Source organism: Leuresthes tenuis, unplaced genomic scaffold, assembly GCF_036924035.1.
Source record: "Leuresthes tenuis unplaced genomic scaffold, fLeuTen1.0.hap1 SCAF_16, whole genome shotgun sequence".
In the NCBI taxonomy this organism is placed as follows: domain Eukaryota; kingdom Metazoa; phylum Chordata; class Actinopteri; order Atheriniformes; family Atherinopsidae; genus Leuresthes; species Leuresthes tenuis.
The window spans coordinates 31286626-31305273 of record NW_027325370.1 but is presented as its reverse complement, the minus strand read 5'-3'; the positions used below and the strand labels follow the sequence as shown (position 1 = coordinate 31305273).

Below are 18648 nucleotides of genomic sequence, written 5' to 3'. Positions count from 1 at the left end.
TCATAGCACTCCACACACAAAAAAATCCAATAGATGTTTTTTTTTTTGTTGCTTGGACCAAAATAAGAAAGTGATTTAATTTACTTCAATGACTTGCAATAAACTGGAATCCTTTCTAACTTAACTTTTCTTCTAGCCAAGTCTGAAGCCAATAAAAAAAAAAATAATAAATAAATAAAATAAAAAAAACAGATCACAAACATAGGATGGTAAGTCTTGTACCACTTCATGATATTCATCATTAATAGAAGAAAAATAACTAAACCAAGCTGTTAAGGTCTAAAGGTCTATTCATGGAAAATAGTATGCACTCATAACATCTTTTTAAACCTTTTCTAAGTTCTTCAAAGAGTGTTTCTCAGTCAAGCTTTCTCAAAAACTTCTTACAGCGATTCTTATTATATATGAACAATATATATAGCTTATAAGAGTATATACAGTTATCTCTCTCTCTGATAACACATTGATTTAAATATCTGGGACAATTGGGGGTTTGGTGTCTTTTTCAGTGATAGTTCAACACATTGACACGCTGGTAATCAAGCTGTTGTTGTTCCACTAAATCTTTACAAATACATTTCACATTTAACTGGCACAGATACATTGTGGAATAAAAAATCTTTGAATATGTTGATTTATCTTTTCACTTCTGATCTCTCAACTTGCTCTTTTTAGAAATAACAATTGTTCGTAGCAAATAAAATATAAAAGAAACTGTCGGGTCTATCAGATGATAATAAGAAAATAAATAAATTTTCCTTAACCCTCTGGAATTCAACATTTAACAGAGAAAGATCAAATTCAACCCATGAAAAGTGACATAGTAGCTTCAAGGTAAGAGCACTACATGAAAGGGGTAAGTTTTAAATGGTCGCATGTGTCCCTCACCATTAAGACAGTAAAATTATGAAAGTGAGGCATTTAAGTTGACTTAAACGTGCTGGTGATCCTATTTTCAGTTAGGAGCACCAGTGATTCTTGAGGAAAGAGTTAACCAGGAGCCATATTTATTGAAAACATTCAAAGAAAGAGTACTGTTGGACCTGGAAAAAAATGAAAATAATGTTAATGATAATAATTAATCACAAGAGGCAAAGAAATTACAAAGAAAAAGAAAAACACATACCCTCTATAGGTGTTGTAGGATCTGGTCGGTTTGCAAAAACCACATCTACGTACTCCAATTGAAGTCTGTCTAGAGATGCTCTTAGACCTGTTTAATACATTTTGTTTCAACATTACATATACATAGTATGTGAATATCAATGTATTAAGATATATGTATAGTACCATGCAAATAATTTGGATGTATGAACAAAAAACACAAAAGATAAAATAGTTTGACAGACATAGGACAAGGACTTTCTCAAATAACCTTGTTGGTGAAGCCTGGAAAACTATTCCTGAAGACTGCTTAAATAAATGAAAAGAAAGCTTATCTAAGAAGGTTCCGGCGTGTGGACAAGGAACATCTAAGGGAACAATGGAGTGGGGCCCTGTGTGTTGTGGGTTGGGTTCTCCTTCTATTGCCCTAGGCTCCCATCAAATTGATATCTGTCTGGGCCCTGGTAGTATCTAGGGGGTTTGGAGACTGCTGCTCTGCTGAGGAATGGTAAATGGACAGTACTTGTATTCTACAGTCGACCACTCAAAGCGCTTTAACACTACATGCCACAGTCAGCCCTTCACTCATACAGCACGTCTTAGTCAGTGCTTATTCTATACACATTCGTTCACCGATGGATGCATCGGTAGGCAATGTGGGATTCAGTGTCTCACCCAAGGACGCTTCTGGAGTCAAACCACCTACCTTCCGATTTGTAGACTCGGAAGTTTGTAGGGAATTGTAGCGCATCCCTCTGAGCTACAATCAGGGGAAGAAAGGCCACTGTTGTTGGGGAGTGCTATTGTTGTCATATGAAGTAGGGGATGGATGCTCTACCAAAATGTTTAGGTAGTATAAAGTTTCATCCATGTGAATACCAGGACACATTGTATTGTAATGATGTTATGGCTGATCCATATATATATATGTGTGTGTGTGCATATCTTTTATATGATCATAATCATAGCTAAAAGTCTTACCTTCAATAATATGTTTTCTTGATAATCCTCTCTCCATTTCTGCTCTGAAAAAACAGCATTTGTTGAGAAGACAGGGTTAAATAAATTTTAGTAATGTTTTCATTCAGTTAAATTCCAATTCAATTTATTTTTTTAGCATCAATTCACAATATATAAAGGCACTTTAAACTGGCCATGATCAAGTATCAAATTGGATATAAATGCCATTAAATACAATCAGAATCTAATAAAATGTAATCTTATTTGGATCCAATTTAATACAATTATTCCAATTAAATTTTAAATGGGTCACTGTGATGTTAAATAAATATAAGTATGAAGCATAGAGCAAAACAAGTACATCATTTGTAAGCCAGTTTCATTGTTTTAGTAACTAGTAATGCTTTAAATTGTCTATGCTTTGCATATCCACAAGTGTTTCAGAGTACATCCAGTACAGCTTGAGCGTCGTTGCCAGCTCGTGAACAGTTTTTGAGCTTATATTTCTTTGGGCTCAGTCTATGATTTGGGCTCTGCTGGTTTCAGAGGTGACTATAACTAAGGAACAATGCCTCCAGTTACATCCATATGAAAGTCACTCATGTCCTTGAGAATTTATGGCCATCTCAATTTTGTCTTCACTCATCTTAACCAAAACCACTACTTCTTTGACTCTAGTGGACCTGCCAGATGAAAGTAAACAGAACAAACTCAAATAGCACCCTGTCTTAGTAATTTGAACACCAAGGGTAGCAGCCTCTACTTGCCTTGTTTTTTTTTTTTTAGAAGTATTCCTTGTTGGACTGAAGCATTGACATGGAATGCACTAGTTTGAAAACATGCTGGCCCATTCGTAAGAGAGACATGGAAGGGAAATTTTGATGTCATGGGTATTCAAGGATTTCAAACATATAAAGACAGGATCTAATAAACATGAAAACGACAGAGTTCATCTGATCTCTGTTGAGAAATACAGTAACTACAGAGAATGAAACCAGTCCAATCATCCATCAGCTTGTCAATCCAGATTGCAGATCGGATTAAATTGAAGAAAAATACTTAGAGCATATAAAAGGGATGATTGACATTGAAGCCACATGCACAAGGCAAGAGAGGCCTGTATACAAATAAATGGTGACTTATTGACCACTCAAAGCACTTTTACACTACAAGCCACATTCACCCATTCACTCACACACAAATACCCCACTTTATTGACTACACAGTGTTACGGGTTATACAGTGTTTTTTCTCTTTTATATACATTTATACATATCGATAAACACATCTGAGATTCTGAACAAGAGGTTCTGAATAACACTGAATGTGGTTTGCAGATGACTGCTCTTCACCCTCAATATAGCCTCAATACAGCCGCCGCCATATTAGGATGAGTCAGAAAATGCTGGCAATTTTCTGGAACTCTTTCAACTGATTTCCAACCATACTCCATCAATCCACTGTCTACTACTTATCCAGGATCGGGTCACATGGACAACAGTCTTGGCAGGCAAATCCTGGGTCCTGAGCGTGTTTCTGATGGGACATATCCAAAACACCTCTCCAGGGAGGCACCAGGAAGGCATCCTGCTCAGATGGCCAAATCACCTCAACTGGCTCCCTTTGATGTAGAGGAGGAGCGACTCTACTTTGACTGTGTCCTGAATGACTGAGCTCCTCACCCTACCCGTAAGGGTGAGTCTAGCTACCCTTATGAGGAAGATTATTCTTGTTCACAATCCTATATATTTTTTATATTTGTTGTTAGAAAAACCATGAAGTTGTACGATGAGAAAAAGCTGTACTATGTGATGGGGGAGGCTTCCTTCTATCTTTTAGTTCTCATAACATTGTGCGGGTAGTAAAAATAAATAATATAAATAGCAATAGTATAATTTTTTATCTCTGACAACTCTGGGCCAGCTTCCTGATAGGTTGTGTGGACTTGTCTCCTTACTGCAAGAATAAATGTTTTGTGTTAATTGTCTCCAGCAACTCTGAGCCTAAATGTGAGACAATTTTTCGGACATTTGTAAAAAAAATTTAAAAAGTGGGAATAGCCGACTGAACTTTCCAAATGTCAACGACTGCCACAATAAAGACCTCAGACTCCCAGTGAGTTAATGAGAAACCATTGTAGATGTCAGGCAGCAGGAGAAAAGAAGAAAAGGTGGAAGAAATTTAAACCAAGTCTTCCCTCGATTGTCACGGGTAATGTGAGATAACCAACAAATAAAATGAACAAAGTTGGATTGCTCATGAGGACACAGCAGGTTTAGGTGAGGTCATTGCCCATGTGAGCATTCAAGTACCCCAACAGAATGAGGGAGTCTCCTGCAGGAGCACTCTCCAGTGCCTCCTCCAGGGACTCCAAAAAGGGTGGGTACTCTGAACTGCCGTTTGGTGCGTAAGCACAAACAACAGACCCGTCCCCCCATCCTAAGGTGGAGTGAGGCTACCCTCTCGACCACCAGGGTAAACCCCAATGTACAGGCACACAGCCGTACATCTTCCTCACTATGTCTTGAATTACTCTCCATGAAAATCACAAACGGGATGAGTGATAAGGGTGAGAAATGGTAGACGAGTTTGACTGTGTGCCAAGAATGCAGCCACAACTTTTGCTTTGGTTATAAAGAGACTGAATTGCCCCAAAAAACGGCTCCCGTACTCCATACTCCCACAGCACCCCCCACAGAATCCCTCAAGGGATGTGGCCGTAAGTTCACAAGACACGTGGAGACTGGATGGTCAAACTCCCATGACCACCTCAGTAATGCCACAAGGGTGAAGATCTGGTCCACTGTTCCATGACCTGGGTGAGAACCAAGCTACTCTTCGAAAATTGTTGAAAACTACCTCTCCAACACCCTGGAGTAAACTTTCCCAGGAAGGCTGAGTAGTGTGATTCCCCCTTAGGTTGGAACACAGTCTCCCATCCCCTCCTCTTAAAAATGAGAACCACGGTTCCGGTCTGCTACTGCCCAGGTATTTTCCTAGACCTCCATGTGACACTGAATAGGCGTGTCAGCCAAGATGTCCAGAGCCTTTGGCATCTCAGGGCAAATCTTTGCCTCACAGCCAGGAAGCTTTTTGACTTCTCCCAAGTCCATAAACTCTGCTGACAGCTCTGCCCCTCTCTGATACAACTACAAAGCTGGTCATCAACCTTTGGTCTAAGGTAACCTGCTATCACGTACACTTATGAACCATCTTATGCATGAACATGGTGTTTGTAATGGGCAATCTATAACCAGCACAGAAGTCCACAAACAAAACTCCACTCAGGTTCAGATAAGGGAGGCCATTCCTCCCACTCACACCTCTCCAGGTCACTCCATCAGAACCCGAGAACAGGGAATCCCGAGATCAAAGTGGTATCACTTCGAAGACACCACCCAGAGACCCTAAGAATACTGGGAAACCCGAGCTGCTGTTTGGTGCATATGCACAAACAACAGTCAGAAACTTCCCTCCTGCAACATAGAGCCACAGCAAGGTGACCCTCTCCCTCAGTGCTCAGCTGGGGGCTTGTGAGTATCCCAAATCCACTCGACGCCTCTCCCCCTGGGCAACTCTGGAGTATGACAGAATCCACCCCCTCTCCAGGAGTTTGGATCCAGAGCCCACGCTGTGTGTGAAGTAACGCCTAACCGCTCCGCCTCACACCCCAGCTCAAAATATCAAATGTCCTTTGACCCTTGACGAATTAGGCTGCTATAGGCCTAGACTGCTAGGGCGCCTCCCATGATACACCTTTCCTCCCTCTGCCCTCTTTACTCTCCATGTTTATATGACATCATTGTTGTCATTACCTTACCATCTCTTTCTCAGCAGGTATACCTGGCCTGGTCTTGTCCCCTCTTTCCTGCCCTCTCAAACCCCAGAGGGTTGAGGCAGATGACCACCCTTCCTGGTTCTGGTTCTGATGGAGGTTTCTTCCTGGTAAAAGGGAGTTTTTTCTTTCCACAGTTGCCTTCTGCACACTCAGGTTAGGAGGTGGGATCGAAGAGAAGTTTCTGTACAAACTTTAAGTCACTGTCTTGCTCCAACTTATATTTTTGCCAAATAATGCCTAGTGAGTGTATTGCATGTACAAGACATACACTCTTGTTTGTAGGGGCAGAGTGCTGGTGGTGTGACAGGCATAGAACCAGAGAAGTACACTGTTGAACACATGACAGTATGGGGGTTAATCAATATCATACCCACACCACATACTGTCTGTCCTGACTGAGGTCAGGTTGTTCTCTGGTAAGGTCAACAACGGAAAATGTTTGTGGAAAATTCAGACATAGTGGTATCAGATAATGGTTGTTGTTTTTTTTTGTTTTATCAGAAATGATAAAAGAATGGCACAATCTACTTTTTTTGGAAATTCCTTGTATGCCGCTGTGTGGCTTGTATCCCTCATGTTCCTGTTTATAAATTCCCCAAGGGGATGCTAGGACGAGTGCGACTACTCGTTTTTTTTCCTCTAAAACAACCTCAACAAGTGAGACTTATCTTAAGATGATAAAAAAAGGTTTTGGTTCATGAGCCTCATGCTTAGCATGCTTAGCAGTGTATCTATGGTCTTTCAAACAGGTAGGCACTGTACTGAAGGTAACACACTTACACTCCCTAAGTAGCTCATACAAAGTACTTCAAAAGTTAATAATCTTAAAATAACTATAGCTAACTATAGTTTAGGCATACACTCAACTATTATAATGGTCATATTCATATATCTCGTCATTTCTATAAGCAAGAGTTGTACACTGAAAAAATGCAATGCATTAATATTATTATTAAAATATTTAAATCTCAGTGTTTAATTAACATGACATTGGGCCTCATTCAAGATCATTTACGTATTTCGTATTCTCATTCTCAATTTCTCTCACTTTTTTCACATGAAGATCTCGTACGAACACGTCACGTCAGATTCAACAAAAGCTCTTAACTTCGGAAAAGTGTGTAAACAATGAATGCGTAAATGATGAATGCCACCCGTGCATATTTAAGTACACGTGCACAAGGATAGTAAATTTGCATACTCCACGCCCAGAATAATACCGTATAAGGCTACGCTTACTATCTCCTGTGCCAGGAAGTGTTGAGTCATGAGAATGGCATCAAGGCGCAAAAAGAACAATTTTACAGGCTCTGAGAATTGAAGTTCTGCTTTCAGAGATCCAAAAAGGAAAATCTGTTATTTTTAGCAGTGTCAGCAGTGGAATTACGGGACCTGTAAAGCGAAGAAATGGGAAGCAATTACGAGTGCTGTTAATTCTATGACACCTGTAGTTCGTCATGTCACCGAAATAAAGAAGAAATGGTTTGATATGAAAACCAATTTAGAACCAGGTTCTAAGGTTCAACTCCAATTCCTCTTGCTGTGAGGCGACAGTGCCAACCACCACACCACCGTGCAGCCCAATTCATGATATCTTCAAAGTAATTAAATATACAATCCAATAGTCAAGCAAACTCAATTCGAATAACAGTGGACTATTTAATGTGACAGGTCTGGATCACTTGTAAATTATGTTTGTACCTAAAAGAAAACTGAAAATACAAAAAAAATTGGTGAATGCGCAAGTTCTCTTAAATCACTTGTACTGGTTCTTGTATAAGGCCCAATGATTTACAGAAAGAAACCAGGACAAACAAAATGTAGTCTGTCTGAAATTAGAAATAGGATTTATGCTGGTACAAATTTACAGAGAGACACTCCTATTTGTTGTGTAAGCAGCACTAATAATGATGGAAATTATTTTAGGTGTGAACAGCACAAATTACTATAATTATTACTATTAGTTGTACAGACAGCTTTATTTGACTCCCACTGCTAAGATCTCTGCTGATGTAATGATGTACATGTAAGTTCTAATAACTAATGGCAATGATGCTTGTTTGACTATACAGTTCTGATAAATGGTTACCCTTTTTGCAACATTTTGGACAATGAAAAACTACTTCAAATGTTCAGCACAACTAAATGCCTCCCTCTAAACACACTTAATTAACCGCAATAATACAAAGAAAGAAAAATACAAAGAGAAGGAAAAGGAGAAGAAAAGAAAACACATACTTTCCACCCCAGAAGATTTTCGTGGTGATGACTAAACTGGAACGCCTTTGTGAGAACACATGAAAACAAATATCAGACTGTGTGAGTTTTATTCAATCTATCATGATGCTTATAAAAGTGTGTATCAATGCTAAAACATCAAAATCAAAAGCACATTGCCTAACTGTACTATAAAGCTAATTCAACATAGCCAAGCTTTCTTCATTCATGGACCCATGATGACCCAACCTCGGACCTCACTCAGGCAACAAGTAAAATCTAACTTTTCAATTAGGTATTGAATTACATTTAGTCCAACTGGTAGCTGGTGTTGTAGGATAAAACATGGATTTTCAAAATTGTGTTGGCGGCCTGCTGGCTCAAACTACCAAATCACTCATGGAAATAAATGGCCGACTTTGTCCTGTCAGTTACCAGGGGACTCAGGACACAGACGCAGGGTCGTATGGGTTCCAAGAGGGTTTATTATTTAACAAAGCACTCAGAGCACAGCAAGGCAGGGCGATCTCCCGGCAGAGCAAAGAAAAGGGCTGTGAAAAACCTAAGCACTCTCCTCAGGAACTATGGCAGAGGATGAGCGCAGCTATGAAAGTTACAAACAGAAAACTCTCCAAACTGGGAGGAAAACAAAAGGCTATGAACGCTTAACAAAACAAAGACATGCTCTCCTAACGAGGCGGAATTAAACAAAAGACGCACTCTTTACAAACAGAGTCACTATGAAACTTTACCGATAAACTTAAAGCTCTCCTTTAACGGAGGCGACTAAGAAAAGTTACAACGAAAAATCACTCCTTGAAAACGGAGGAAAAACAAAGCTATGAAACTTACCGTGTAGAATAAATAAACTAAGGCTAGGGATAAGAATAAACTATAAAACAAGAAAGCACTGCAGGAGGATCACTCACTGCAGGCTCGTGGAACTGTGGATCGAGGTACAAGACAAAATTACTTTTAATGTAGTTCATGGACAGAGACAACATACTGACACAAGACAAGGGAAACGCAGACTATTTGAACACATGAGGGACCAAGGGGAACAGGTGGAAACACTTTGGAATCAGGGAAGACAATGAGGCGCTTGACACAGGAGGAAGAGCAAGATACCTGAAACGAGAGGAGAAGGTCAGTGCTTTCAAAACATGGAACAGAACATAAACTGTGACATGTCCACTTAAAAACAAAGAAAAAATAAACTCTACCTCCATCCTTTCTTCTTTATTATACTTCCCAAGACAACTTCAGCCCTGGGAAAGTAAATCAATACAAATACAATTTCTTATGGTTGAATAATCCTACAGGTCAGCTGGTTAAGAAAGACATATTTCATTGCACATAATCCTATAAGAAGCAACACAATTCCTTAATTTTTCCTGTCTCGTTCATGTACTGTAATTGTTACTGTTGTGTTGCTCCTTGTTCTTTCTGTCTCTCACTAAAGAAAGAACTGCCAATACTGTTGAAACATCTATTTGACAAATTTGACTGCCCATACTTTTATCTCATATTTGCATCAATATGCTGGATCAAAAGCTGTAACGGGACAGGTAGCACATGGTTGCTAGATTTTTGCATTAGGTGCTGCTTTTAAAAATAGTCCCTTTCCATGCTTGAGAGCAAATATTTGGGTTTCTGAAGTCAATACCAACTCAAAACTCTGATAAAGTCTCACCTGCCAGTTAACCTGGCAGTCAACTGGGGTCTAAAAGTCTAAAAACCTAGTTTGGTGAGTGCCTGCCTGGCTCCAGATTTCATCACTGCCCAGAGCATACAGCTACAGTATATTGCTGAAAGTCAGAGGGGGCTAATGCAATGATCTATTTGCTGCCCTCAAAAATGAGGTCTACCCAGTGGACTCTTACATTGCCTGGGGGTTGGGGTCGATGAATCAATTGATGCTGCTCTGACATAAAAGCATTTTGTTTGTTCATTTCTTTACAAATACTCTCCTGCATTCTTTCATTTGAATTTGATCTTATTTTGAGGTGCAAACTGTAAATACAAAGCCCCATTTCCTGTTATTTATTAGGAAGAATTAACTTTTTTTTCTTCACTCCATAAACAGGCAATAATAATGTGAATATTTGAACCATATTTTTTTTTAATTTTATCTAACAGTGATGGTAGGCTTGCAATTTCCACTCTTTTTTTGCCTACTTTGCTTTTTATAATCTGTTGTTATTTTCATAATTGTTGTTATTATTTCCCTCTCGATGTTATCTGTCACTTTGTACTTATTGTTGTGGGGCTTTGGTTGTTCAAAGCAAGGTCTTAAGGGAAAAAAACAATGTCTACTTAGGAAGCTTGTTTGACTTAACTGGATTATGATAAATTAGAACGAATTGGGGCTGCACAGTGGTGGTTAGCACTGTTGCCCCACAGAAAAAGGGTTCCAGGTTCAATTCCTGGCCTTTCTGTGTTTGTTTCTCCCCGTGTATGCATGAGTTCTCCTGGCTGCTTCCCACCATCCAAATTAATTGGTGTCTCTAAATTGTCCCCAGTAGTGAGCGTGTGTGTGGTCATTTGTCTCTCTCTATGGCCCTGTGATGAACTGGCAACCTGTCCAATGTGTTCCCTTTCTCTCACCCAGTGATGGCTGGGATAGGCTCCAGACCCTCTGCAACCCAACCGACAGATTAAGAGGGTGGATGGATATGCTTGATTTATAGTTATAAATTGATCACGTTGAGTGATGAAAATCTGAATAGTTTTTTGAGTTGGTAATCATATCAGATATGCTAAATGTTTGCACTTAAGCACAGTAAAATACATTTTCTTTCTCCACATTTTCTTTCTCTTTTGACTTCCTGTTAGATCAATGGCAGGGAAGGCTTGATTAAAAGGGGCTTTAGATATGAGAGAGACATATGAAATTTGAACATACTTACTTTCCACTATTATATACTTCAGCTGTGTCAAACAGATTAATTCCATTCTCATATGCAAAGGTCATCAGTTCCTCTGCCACCTACAAATAGAAAGTTCGAGATAATAAAGATGAAAAAAAAATGTATTCAGAAAAAAGTTTAAACGATTTTCAGTGTTCTAGAGGATGAAACAACTTTGTGATTCTCACAGATTATTTCAGGTATCTAATGACTTTGTACATGTTTTCCAAATCTTGCAGTTCAAATCAAGCCAATTTTATTTTTTTTAAAAACTGCTGTTGACCAAAGTGCTTCTCATCAAAAACGCAGAAAAGACTAAAGTTTAAAGTCAAACAATAAAAATCATCTCTGACTTGTTCAACATGTCACCTTTTATAATTGGGGGTTACTCACAAGCATGAGCATGAAAAATAGAATTTTTTAAAATTTTACTTGCATTTTACAAATTCCAAATTGAATTGGACACCGCACTCTGGGTCCCAAACCACCGCAGAACATCAACCCTTGCTCTATATTGATCTACTTTCTGGAGTACAGAACCAAAGAAGTGATACTTCGCTCCGCATGGAAAAAAGGAGAGATCCGCCTCGACAAACAAAGAATATATTTTGACCAAGATTACTCAGCAGTGACCCAAAAGAAGAGGAAAGCATTCATCCCTATCAGAAAGCTTCTGAAAGAAAAGGGTCTCCGCTTTCAAACCCAGCCACCAGCTAAGCTCCGGGTGTTTTTTCGACAGTGGCCCCATCACATATAACAGCGCAACAGAGGCTATAGAGCAGGGATGTCCAAAGGCGGTCCTTGAGGGCTGCTGTCCTGCAGGTTTTAGATGTTGCCCTGCTTCAGCACACCTAATTCAGATTAAATGGATCACTTCAAAAGGTTGTTCTGCACAAGCCTGCTAATGTAGCATTGATCATTAATCCCCAGGTTACTACCTTCTGAAAATGCTGCTGACAGGCGGTAAGAAGTCGATTAAGGAAGTGGCTTAACAAAGTTTAACAAGAATCAACCGACACTAAGAGAGTGGACTGCCACTGAAAAAGAAATATGTGAAATGGAAATACTTACCTTATCTCTTAGATTCTATGGGAAAAGGTCCAGAAGTACTGGTCAAAATGGCTATTGTATGTCGGTGAGAATGGGGTATAAAAACCTTATCGCCTTATGTTTTCATTTATTCATTTTTTAATTTATTTACTCTATGTAGTGTGGCTGATGTATATGGCAGTGACATGCACAGACTTTTTGAAGGGCAGGGGCGGAAAGAAAAAAAGGGGCACATATAGCGCGTCCTCACCATGGAAGAGGGCACTTTAGCACACATTTTGGCTCCTAAGAGGGCACTTTAGCACGCGTTTTGGCTCCCAAGAGGACACTTTAGCACGTGTTTTGGCTCCTAAGAGGGTACTTTAGCACACGTTTTGGCTCCTAAGAGGGCACTTTAGCACGCGTTTTGGCTCCCAAGAGGGCACTTTAGCACGCGTTTTGGCTCCTAAGAGGGTACTTAGCACGCGTTTTGGCTCCCAAGAGGGCACTTTAGCACGCGTTTTGGCTCCTAAGAGGGTACCTTAGCACACGTTTTAGCTCCTAAGAGGGCACTTTAGAACACGTTTTGGCTCCTAAGAGGCGACTTTAGCATGCGTTTTGGCTCCCAAGAGGGCACTTAAAGGCAGTTTAGCACATTAAAAATAAATGAATATGCTGTACATTTTTTTTTAATTCATGTAATTACAACTCCTAAAATAGACTGCTGGTAAAACACTTGCTTGAGCCAGTTGAAGGCACGGTACATGTGCACCTGTGAGCCCACGATCATGAACCACCATCACCTCATTTTTAGCCGGGAAAAACCCTGACCCCTAATCCTGTTCGCTTTTAACCAAGGATTATTGTAACCCGTTGCTATTCAAAGCGATATTATTGTCTGCTTCTTTTGTTTCTGATGCATCATTATTCTTTTCCCTCGGTGACCTGCCCTTTTTCTGTGTTGTTTGAGTTTCCTCCTTTTATAAAACTGAACTTCAAAAAATAAAGTTAAAAAAAAGTAAACAAAGAAAAAAAATTAAAACTATAAATTAATTAAGAACAGAAAGTAATCTAGTAGATGTTCAGCTCTCTGCTTCTGTCATTAACTGATAACTCCTAATTCCTGTAATTTGGCAATCAATCATTCTCTCTGCAGTACATTCTCTTAAACATGAGCATGGATTACTTGTGAATGTACATGTTTTCACATCTTTTCTCTTACCTCATCTGTGATCTGGCCTCCAAAGGTAACCCACGTGCCTGCACAAGAACAAAATTATTTGGCCTTATATTCTGTGATAACACTTTAATAGATAAATATTTCTGCAGTATAAAGTGGTATTAAAGATAAGTTATTGTTAAAGATAGATAACAACATTTTCAAAAGAATCAGCTGTCAAACACAGATAAGGTTTAAGTGTAGCAGGGGTCACCAAGATAAGAATGTTCAGTCAAAAACACGTACATTTTAAAGTTGAGCTGTAAATAATTGCGTTCACATATAACTTATTCTCTGCATGATAGAGCTATAACCTGCATTTGTGAATGGCATGGTGAGCTGTGTTCACAGGGATTTCTTGTGGCCCGTGCAGTGATTTCCACAACAGAATCTTTTTTATGCACTTCTGATGGTCTGAAGATCATTGGCTTCTTACACTGATTTACACAATTGGTCTTGTGCTTGTTCCCTCAGATGCTCTACGTCTCGATGATATTATGTCCAGTAGATGATGGAATATTCAAACTATCCACAATTTTACATTGAGGAACGTTATCCTCCACAATTTGTTGACAGTTTTTCTCTCTCTGCCCATCTTTACCTTTGAGAGACTCTGCCTCTCTAAGGTGCTCTTTTATATCCAATTCAGCTATTGATTTTATTACAGGATTAATTCTTCTTTTTCTCTTTTTGGTAACACTATCTTTTCCAGCCTTTCATTTCCCCTGTCCCAACCTGTGTTTTGGACATGTTTCTGTCATCAAATTGGAGATAAACTGATATTTTTCATGAAACAGTCAAATGTCTCACTTTCAATATTCAATATGTTTTCAATGTTCTATTATGAATAAATCTATGAATAAAATATTGATTTATGAGATTTTCAAATCATTGGATTCCATTTTTGTTACCATTTTACACAACACCCCAAGCTTTTTTAAATTGGGGTTGTATTGTTCTTGTATTAGAGAATGTTTTTTCACACAAACTTTAGGATGATTTCAAATTTATTCCAGTGAAACTATCAAGGTATCTGCTTCAGCAGACCAAGCTTTCCCCTTCTTGAAACTCCCTTTTTGTATTTGAATGTCTGACATAAAAGGATTTATTTTTCAAGAATAACATCTAGTTTCCATGTCCACTCTTCTAAGCCTCTTGCTATGTCCAAGCAACGAGTTGGTTGAGCTTTGCCATACTGCCATGTGCATAGTTTTTGAAAATATAGCAAGGTATCGTTGCTGCATTTGTATTGGTGTATTCCCTCTATTAATATATATTTTTATCAAATGTTTTGATGACAGCCTGTTTTTTTTTTCTTCCCACAACTAATCTATTTCAACTGAGGGGTTTATATTTATGGTAATGTTTATGCATTTGGCAGACGCTTTTATCCAAAGCGACTTACACTGGTAGGTGGGTAGGGTAACCCCCTTCCCCGCTCACCATCAGCTTCTGCCGATGCTGCTTGTCATGGACTTTGTTGCTGGCCGGCTAGAAACACAGCTTTTAAAAGTATTTATTGTTATCTCTGGAGGTTTCAATCACACCATTCTTTCTGTTACACTTAAATTTCACTTAATTAAGATTTACTTTGTCAACTGCTCCACTGGAGAAATTAGAATGATGGAATCGTTCCATACCAGATGATAGGAATGCATAATAATGTAGTATTAGGACAAAACCTATAGATATTAACTGTGCTGTGGAACCTTAAAGTCATGAAAAATATTACAATATTAAGAAGTTATCAAAAAAGGAGACAGGTGGATCATAATTATAATAATAATTATAAATATAAATGAATGACAGCTCAAAAAAGTTGAATTGCACTTGATTTTGTTACGAACATTCATGGTGTTACTCATTATAAATGTACTTGTATGATGCTACACTTACCTAATCCAAGACAGGATACCCTCAGCCCAGATTTTCCCAGATTTCTATTGTCATAAAAAATGCAGGCCAGTCAGAAGAGTTGATCATAAAGTGTTACATCATAGGTGTACAATGTGTATTTGTGGCAAACACATTGTAATACTGGTTTTGACAGGTGCCATACAATAAATATGTCATTATTATCTTTATTATTATTTAGTAGTAGTCGTCAGTCTCTCTTATATAATGGTCCGTACACTCCTCGCTGCTCTGCAATACCGACACAATGCCACTCAGCTTTTGTTTGGGTGTTTTGTCCTTTGGGTGATGCGGTCTCTGTCTCAGGATGTTCTTCAGTTTGAAGAGCACCGGAATGTTGTGTTTGGCGGAGATCCTTCTAAGCTTCTCAGAAACTCCTGAAACAAAATATGTTATCACTTGTTCTTCTTATCTTCTCTGTTTGTATTGTTTTGTCCAGATTTCTTTGCCAATTTGAGAAAAGCCCAGTTGGGATATTCACAGGTTTGAAGTGCTTTCTTGAAATGTTTGTGTTCCTTTGTTTTCCCACAGCCTTGGTGGGGACATTCTAAGCCAAAAGGTCTCGCGTTCTGATAATAGCCAGTTCGTGTTTTAGTGAATGATGTGACTCAGTGTTGAGTCTTTCGTCCTCTTTGACCCAAGTATCATCCACATATCTGAACCAGTGGCATGGTGTTGTTCCTTTGCAGGAGCTCAGTGCTTTGCTTTTCAATTCCACCATGTAAAGATTGACCATTGCGGGGGACACTGGAGATCCATGGAGGTCTGTCAAAACATTTGTACATTGTACATGAAAAAGATGGTGGAAAGACATCTTGCCGAGGGTTAAGTTGGTCCTGTTATTCAAAGAGTCATCTTGCTGCAGTTATTTCCTGATGTTCTCCACAGCCTCTGATATCAGTTTACATGTGAAAAGTGGTCACATCAAAGGACACAATGGTTTCACTTGGGGCCAGTTTCAGATGTCGTATTTTATTTGCAAAGTCTGTGGAGTTCTGTATATGATGCAGAGTGTTTCCTACCTGGGGTGCAAAGATGGAGACAAGGTGTTTGGCAATGTTAGGTGACCGAGTTGATGCTGCTGATAATGGGTCTGAGTGGGACTCCCTCTTAGTGTATCTTAGGAAATCTATAAATACATAGTATGGCCTCTCCAGGGTAAAGTCTGTGGTAATCTATGACTTTCTTCCTATAGCTGGTAGTTGGCTGCCTCTTCAGAGTCTGGAAGGTGGTGTTGTTACTCAATAATGTTGTTAATTTTCTGTGATAATCAGCTGCGTTGACTGAGCATCCTCCCATTTCAGCTGGCAAAATGATGATGTTTTGGTCTCTACTGGGGGATGTCACTGCTTTCCTTTCCTATGGTGTAATGTTAAAAGTAGGTGTTTTAGTGTTAGAGAGGGCTCCTGTTTCCTTCATAGTAGTTGCTCTGCTTTTCCTTCTGAAATATTGTATTTCCTTATTGCAGATTCAGTGGCCAAGATGAGAGCCACCATTGGTAGCTGCTGTGGAGAAATGTCTAAACTGAGTCCTTTGGCTATGACATCTTTTTCTGGTTTGATGAAGTCCTTAGCTGCCAGCCGTACAATTTGGACTCTCCACTTTTGGCACTTGTTGCTCTTCTTGTGTTGTGACAGCTGGGTTTTTTCGATGAAGGTGTTGACCTCCTCCTGACGTGATTTTACAACAATTTGCACGTTGGATCTGGTGACCAAACCAGATCTAAATCCAGATCCAAATGCTTGTTCAGGCAAGTAAATAACGCGCAGGTGAGGATGACCAAAATAATTAACACATTGGTCAGGTGGTTCAGAGGCACACATGTGACCTTAATGGCCCCCCAAGTGTGAATGGCCTCTCTACTACTTAAGGGCCCAGCATAGTTGCATAGTTGTATTGTGTTACCTTTTCTTTGTTTGTTTATTTGTTATGAAATAGTGTGCTGCAATGGACACATTTGGAAATTATCAGGATGCAACAATCATAATAACAGATCCGGTTTTTTTATAGCGCTTTTCATAATACTCAAAGCCGCTTCCAGTGAATACCAGTGCATGAAACAACAGTAAATTCCTCACGACATCATTTATTTACAAATAATTGCACAGTATTTATAAGTATTTTACATGAGACAATCATCAGCCATGAGCCTGTTTTCGAATCGGTCCATCCGGTTTGTCGTTCTCTGTGCGCACCAAGTTACAAATTTTGACTGGTGCACGACTACGGGCCGCGGAAATACGTCACTTTCCTGTTTACTACTGCATTTACTTAACTGATTTAATTTAATTGAATAACTTAGATTAATAACTTTCACTGCACTGTACATCTCCCTCTGTGTTCCTTTTTTTAATTGTAAATTTAGTTTTTAATGCTTTTATCTTCTATGTAAAGCACTTTGATTCATTTGCCATGCCTTCCTGAAAATAGTCTGAGAATACCTTGCTATCAGTGGCCTCTCTTTGAGGACTGACAAATGGTTTTGCTTTAGCAAGGCCATGGCTAATCCAGAAGAGTGAGCAGTACATTAACTAGAATGTCATATGCCACTGAACCCCAGTTTGCACCTGATAAAAGTCCACCACATTGCATTGCAACACCTCTGGATTAATGAGAAACACATTGTGAAGGGGATTTGTACGTGCAAACAAATTATTCTTTAGCCTGGTCGACAATACCAATACTGTCTTATCATAGGATGTATAGTCATTCCTGTCCTTTCTTAAAAGCGATGAAGGTATGTTGGGACCATTACAAATTTTGTGATATTAATCTCCAGAAACCTGAAACTGCTCATCTCATGTTAAATTCTTTTGTGGAAATAATTTGACTAATTTCCACAAAACTAATTTCTTTACGCGCTTTATAGCTTACAACTGTCTTCAACAGTAACAGCAAAGTGATCAGAAATCACATCTTTTATCTCCTAGTATGAGCTTCTATTCATCTGTAACTGGTTGGTACTTTTTAAAATAGCATCTTACCTGTAAATCATGCCGGTGGTGTAAGACGTGCTATTCCTGAGTGAAACATGGTTCATTTTAAGAAAATCTTCCAAGTTTTTAAGCTGAGCAGCTGCACGAACTTCCTTCAGTCGCTGAATCTCTGACAACTGGCGACTACGCTGACGCCTTTCTTCCTGCTCCAGTGCTTGCTCCGGCAAGAAACAGCTCAGGCCAGCATGCATACTCTCACTCATGGATAACAAAGACAGTATCTTGCCTCCAGACCCTCCACTTTCACTGCTAATGCTACTGCTTCGATACGATCCACTGCTGTCACGACTCCCAGGTGGCACCCCTCCACTGCCCCCGGGTTTTGGTATCTAAAAATTGATAATCAAACAAAAGTTGATGTTACAATTTAACGAGTATGACTGTCTTAAAATTTGCACACTATTAGTATAGTATGTAAAACTTATTACTCACTATGCTGCTTATAAACTATTTCAAAATACG

General features: G+C 39.1%; 1 protein-coding gene and 1 pseudogene across 1 annotated transcript in view; both read right to left on the bottom strand.

The window, feature by feature from the left end:
• LOC140271704 (voltage-gated potassium channel subunit beta-2-like) overlaps positions 1-18422 on the bottom strand; it is a 35351-nt gene extending 16929 nt beyond the window's left edge. Inside the window, exons 1-8 of the mRNA XM_072366991.1 lie at positions 18175-18422; positions 15173-15216; positions 13280-13317; positions 11029-11108; positions 9343-9387; positions 8141-8185; positions 2086-2129; positions 1127-1213 (exon numbers count right to left, since the gene is read on the bottom strand). Coding sequence (XP_072223092.1) covers positions 1127-1213; positions 2086-2129; positions 8141-8185; positions 9343-9387; positions 11029-11108; positions 13280-13317; positions 15173-15216; positions 18175-18389 — 598 coding nt within the window. The 5' untranslated portion in view covers positions 18390-18422. The remainder of the gene's footprint in view (positions 1-1126; positions 1214-2085; positions 2130-8140; positions 8186-9342; positions 9388-11028; positions 11109-13279; positions 13318-15172; positions 15217-18174) is intronic.
• LOC140271211 (uncharacterized) lies at positions 15738-17013 on the bottom strand (annotated as a pseudogene).
• Positions 18423-18648: the final 226 nt, after the last annotated feature.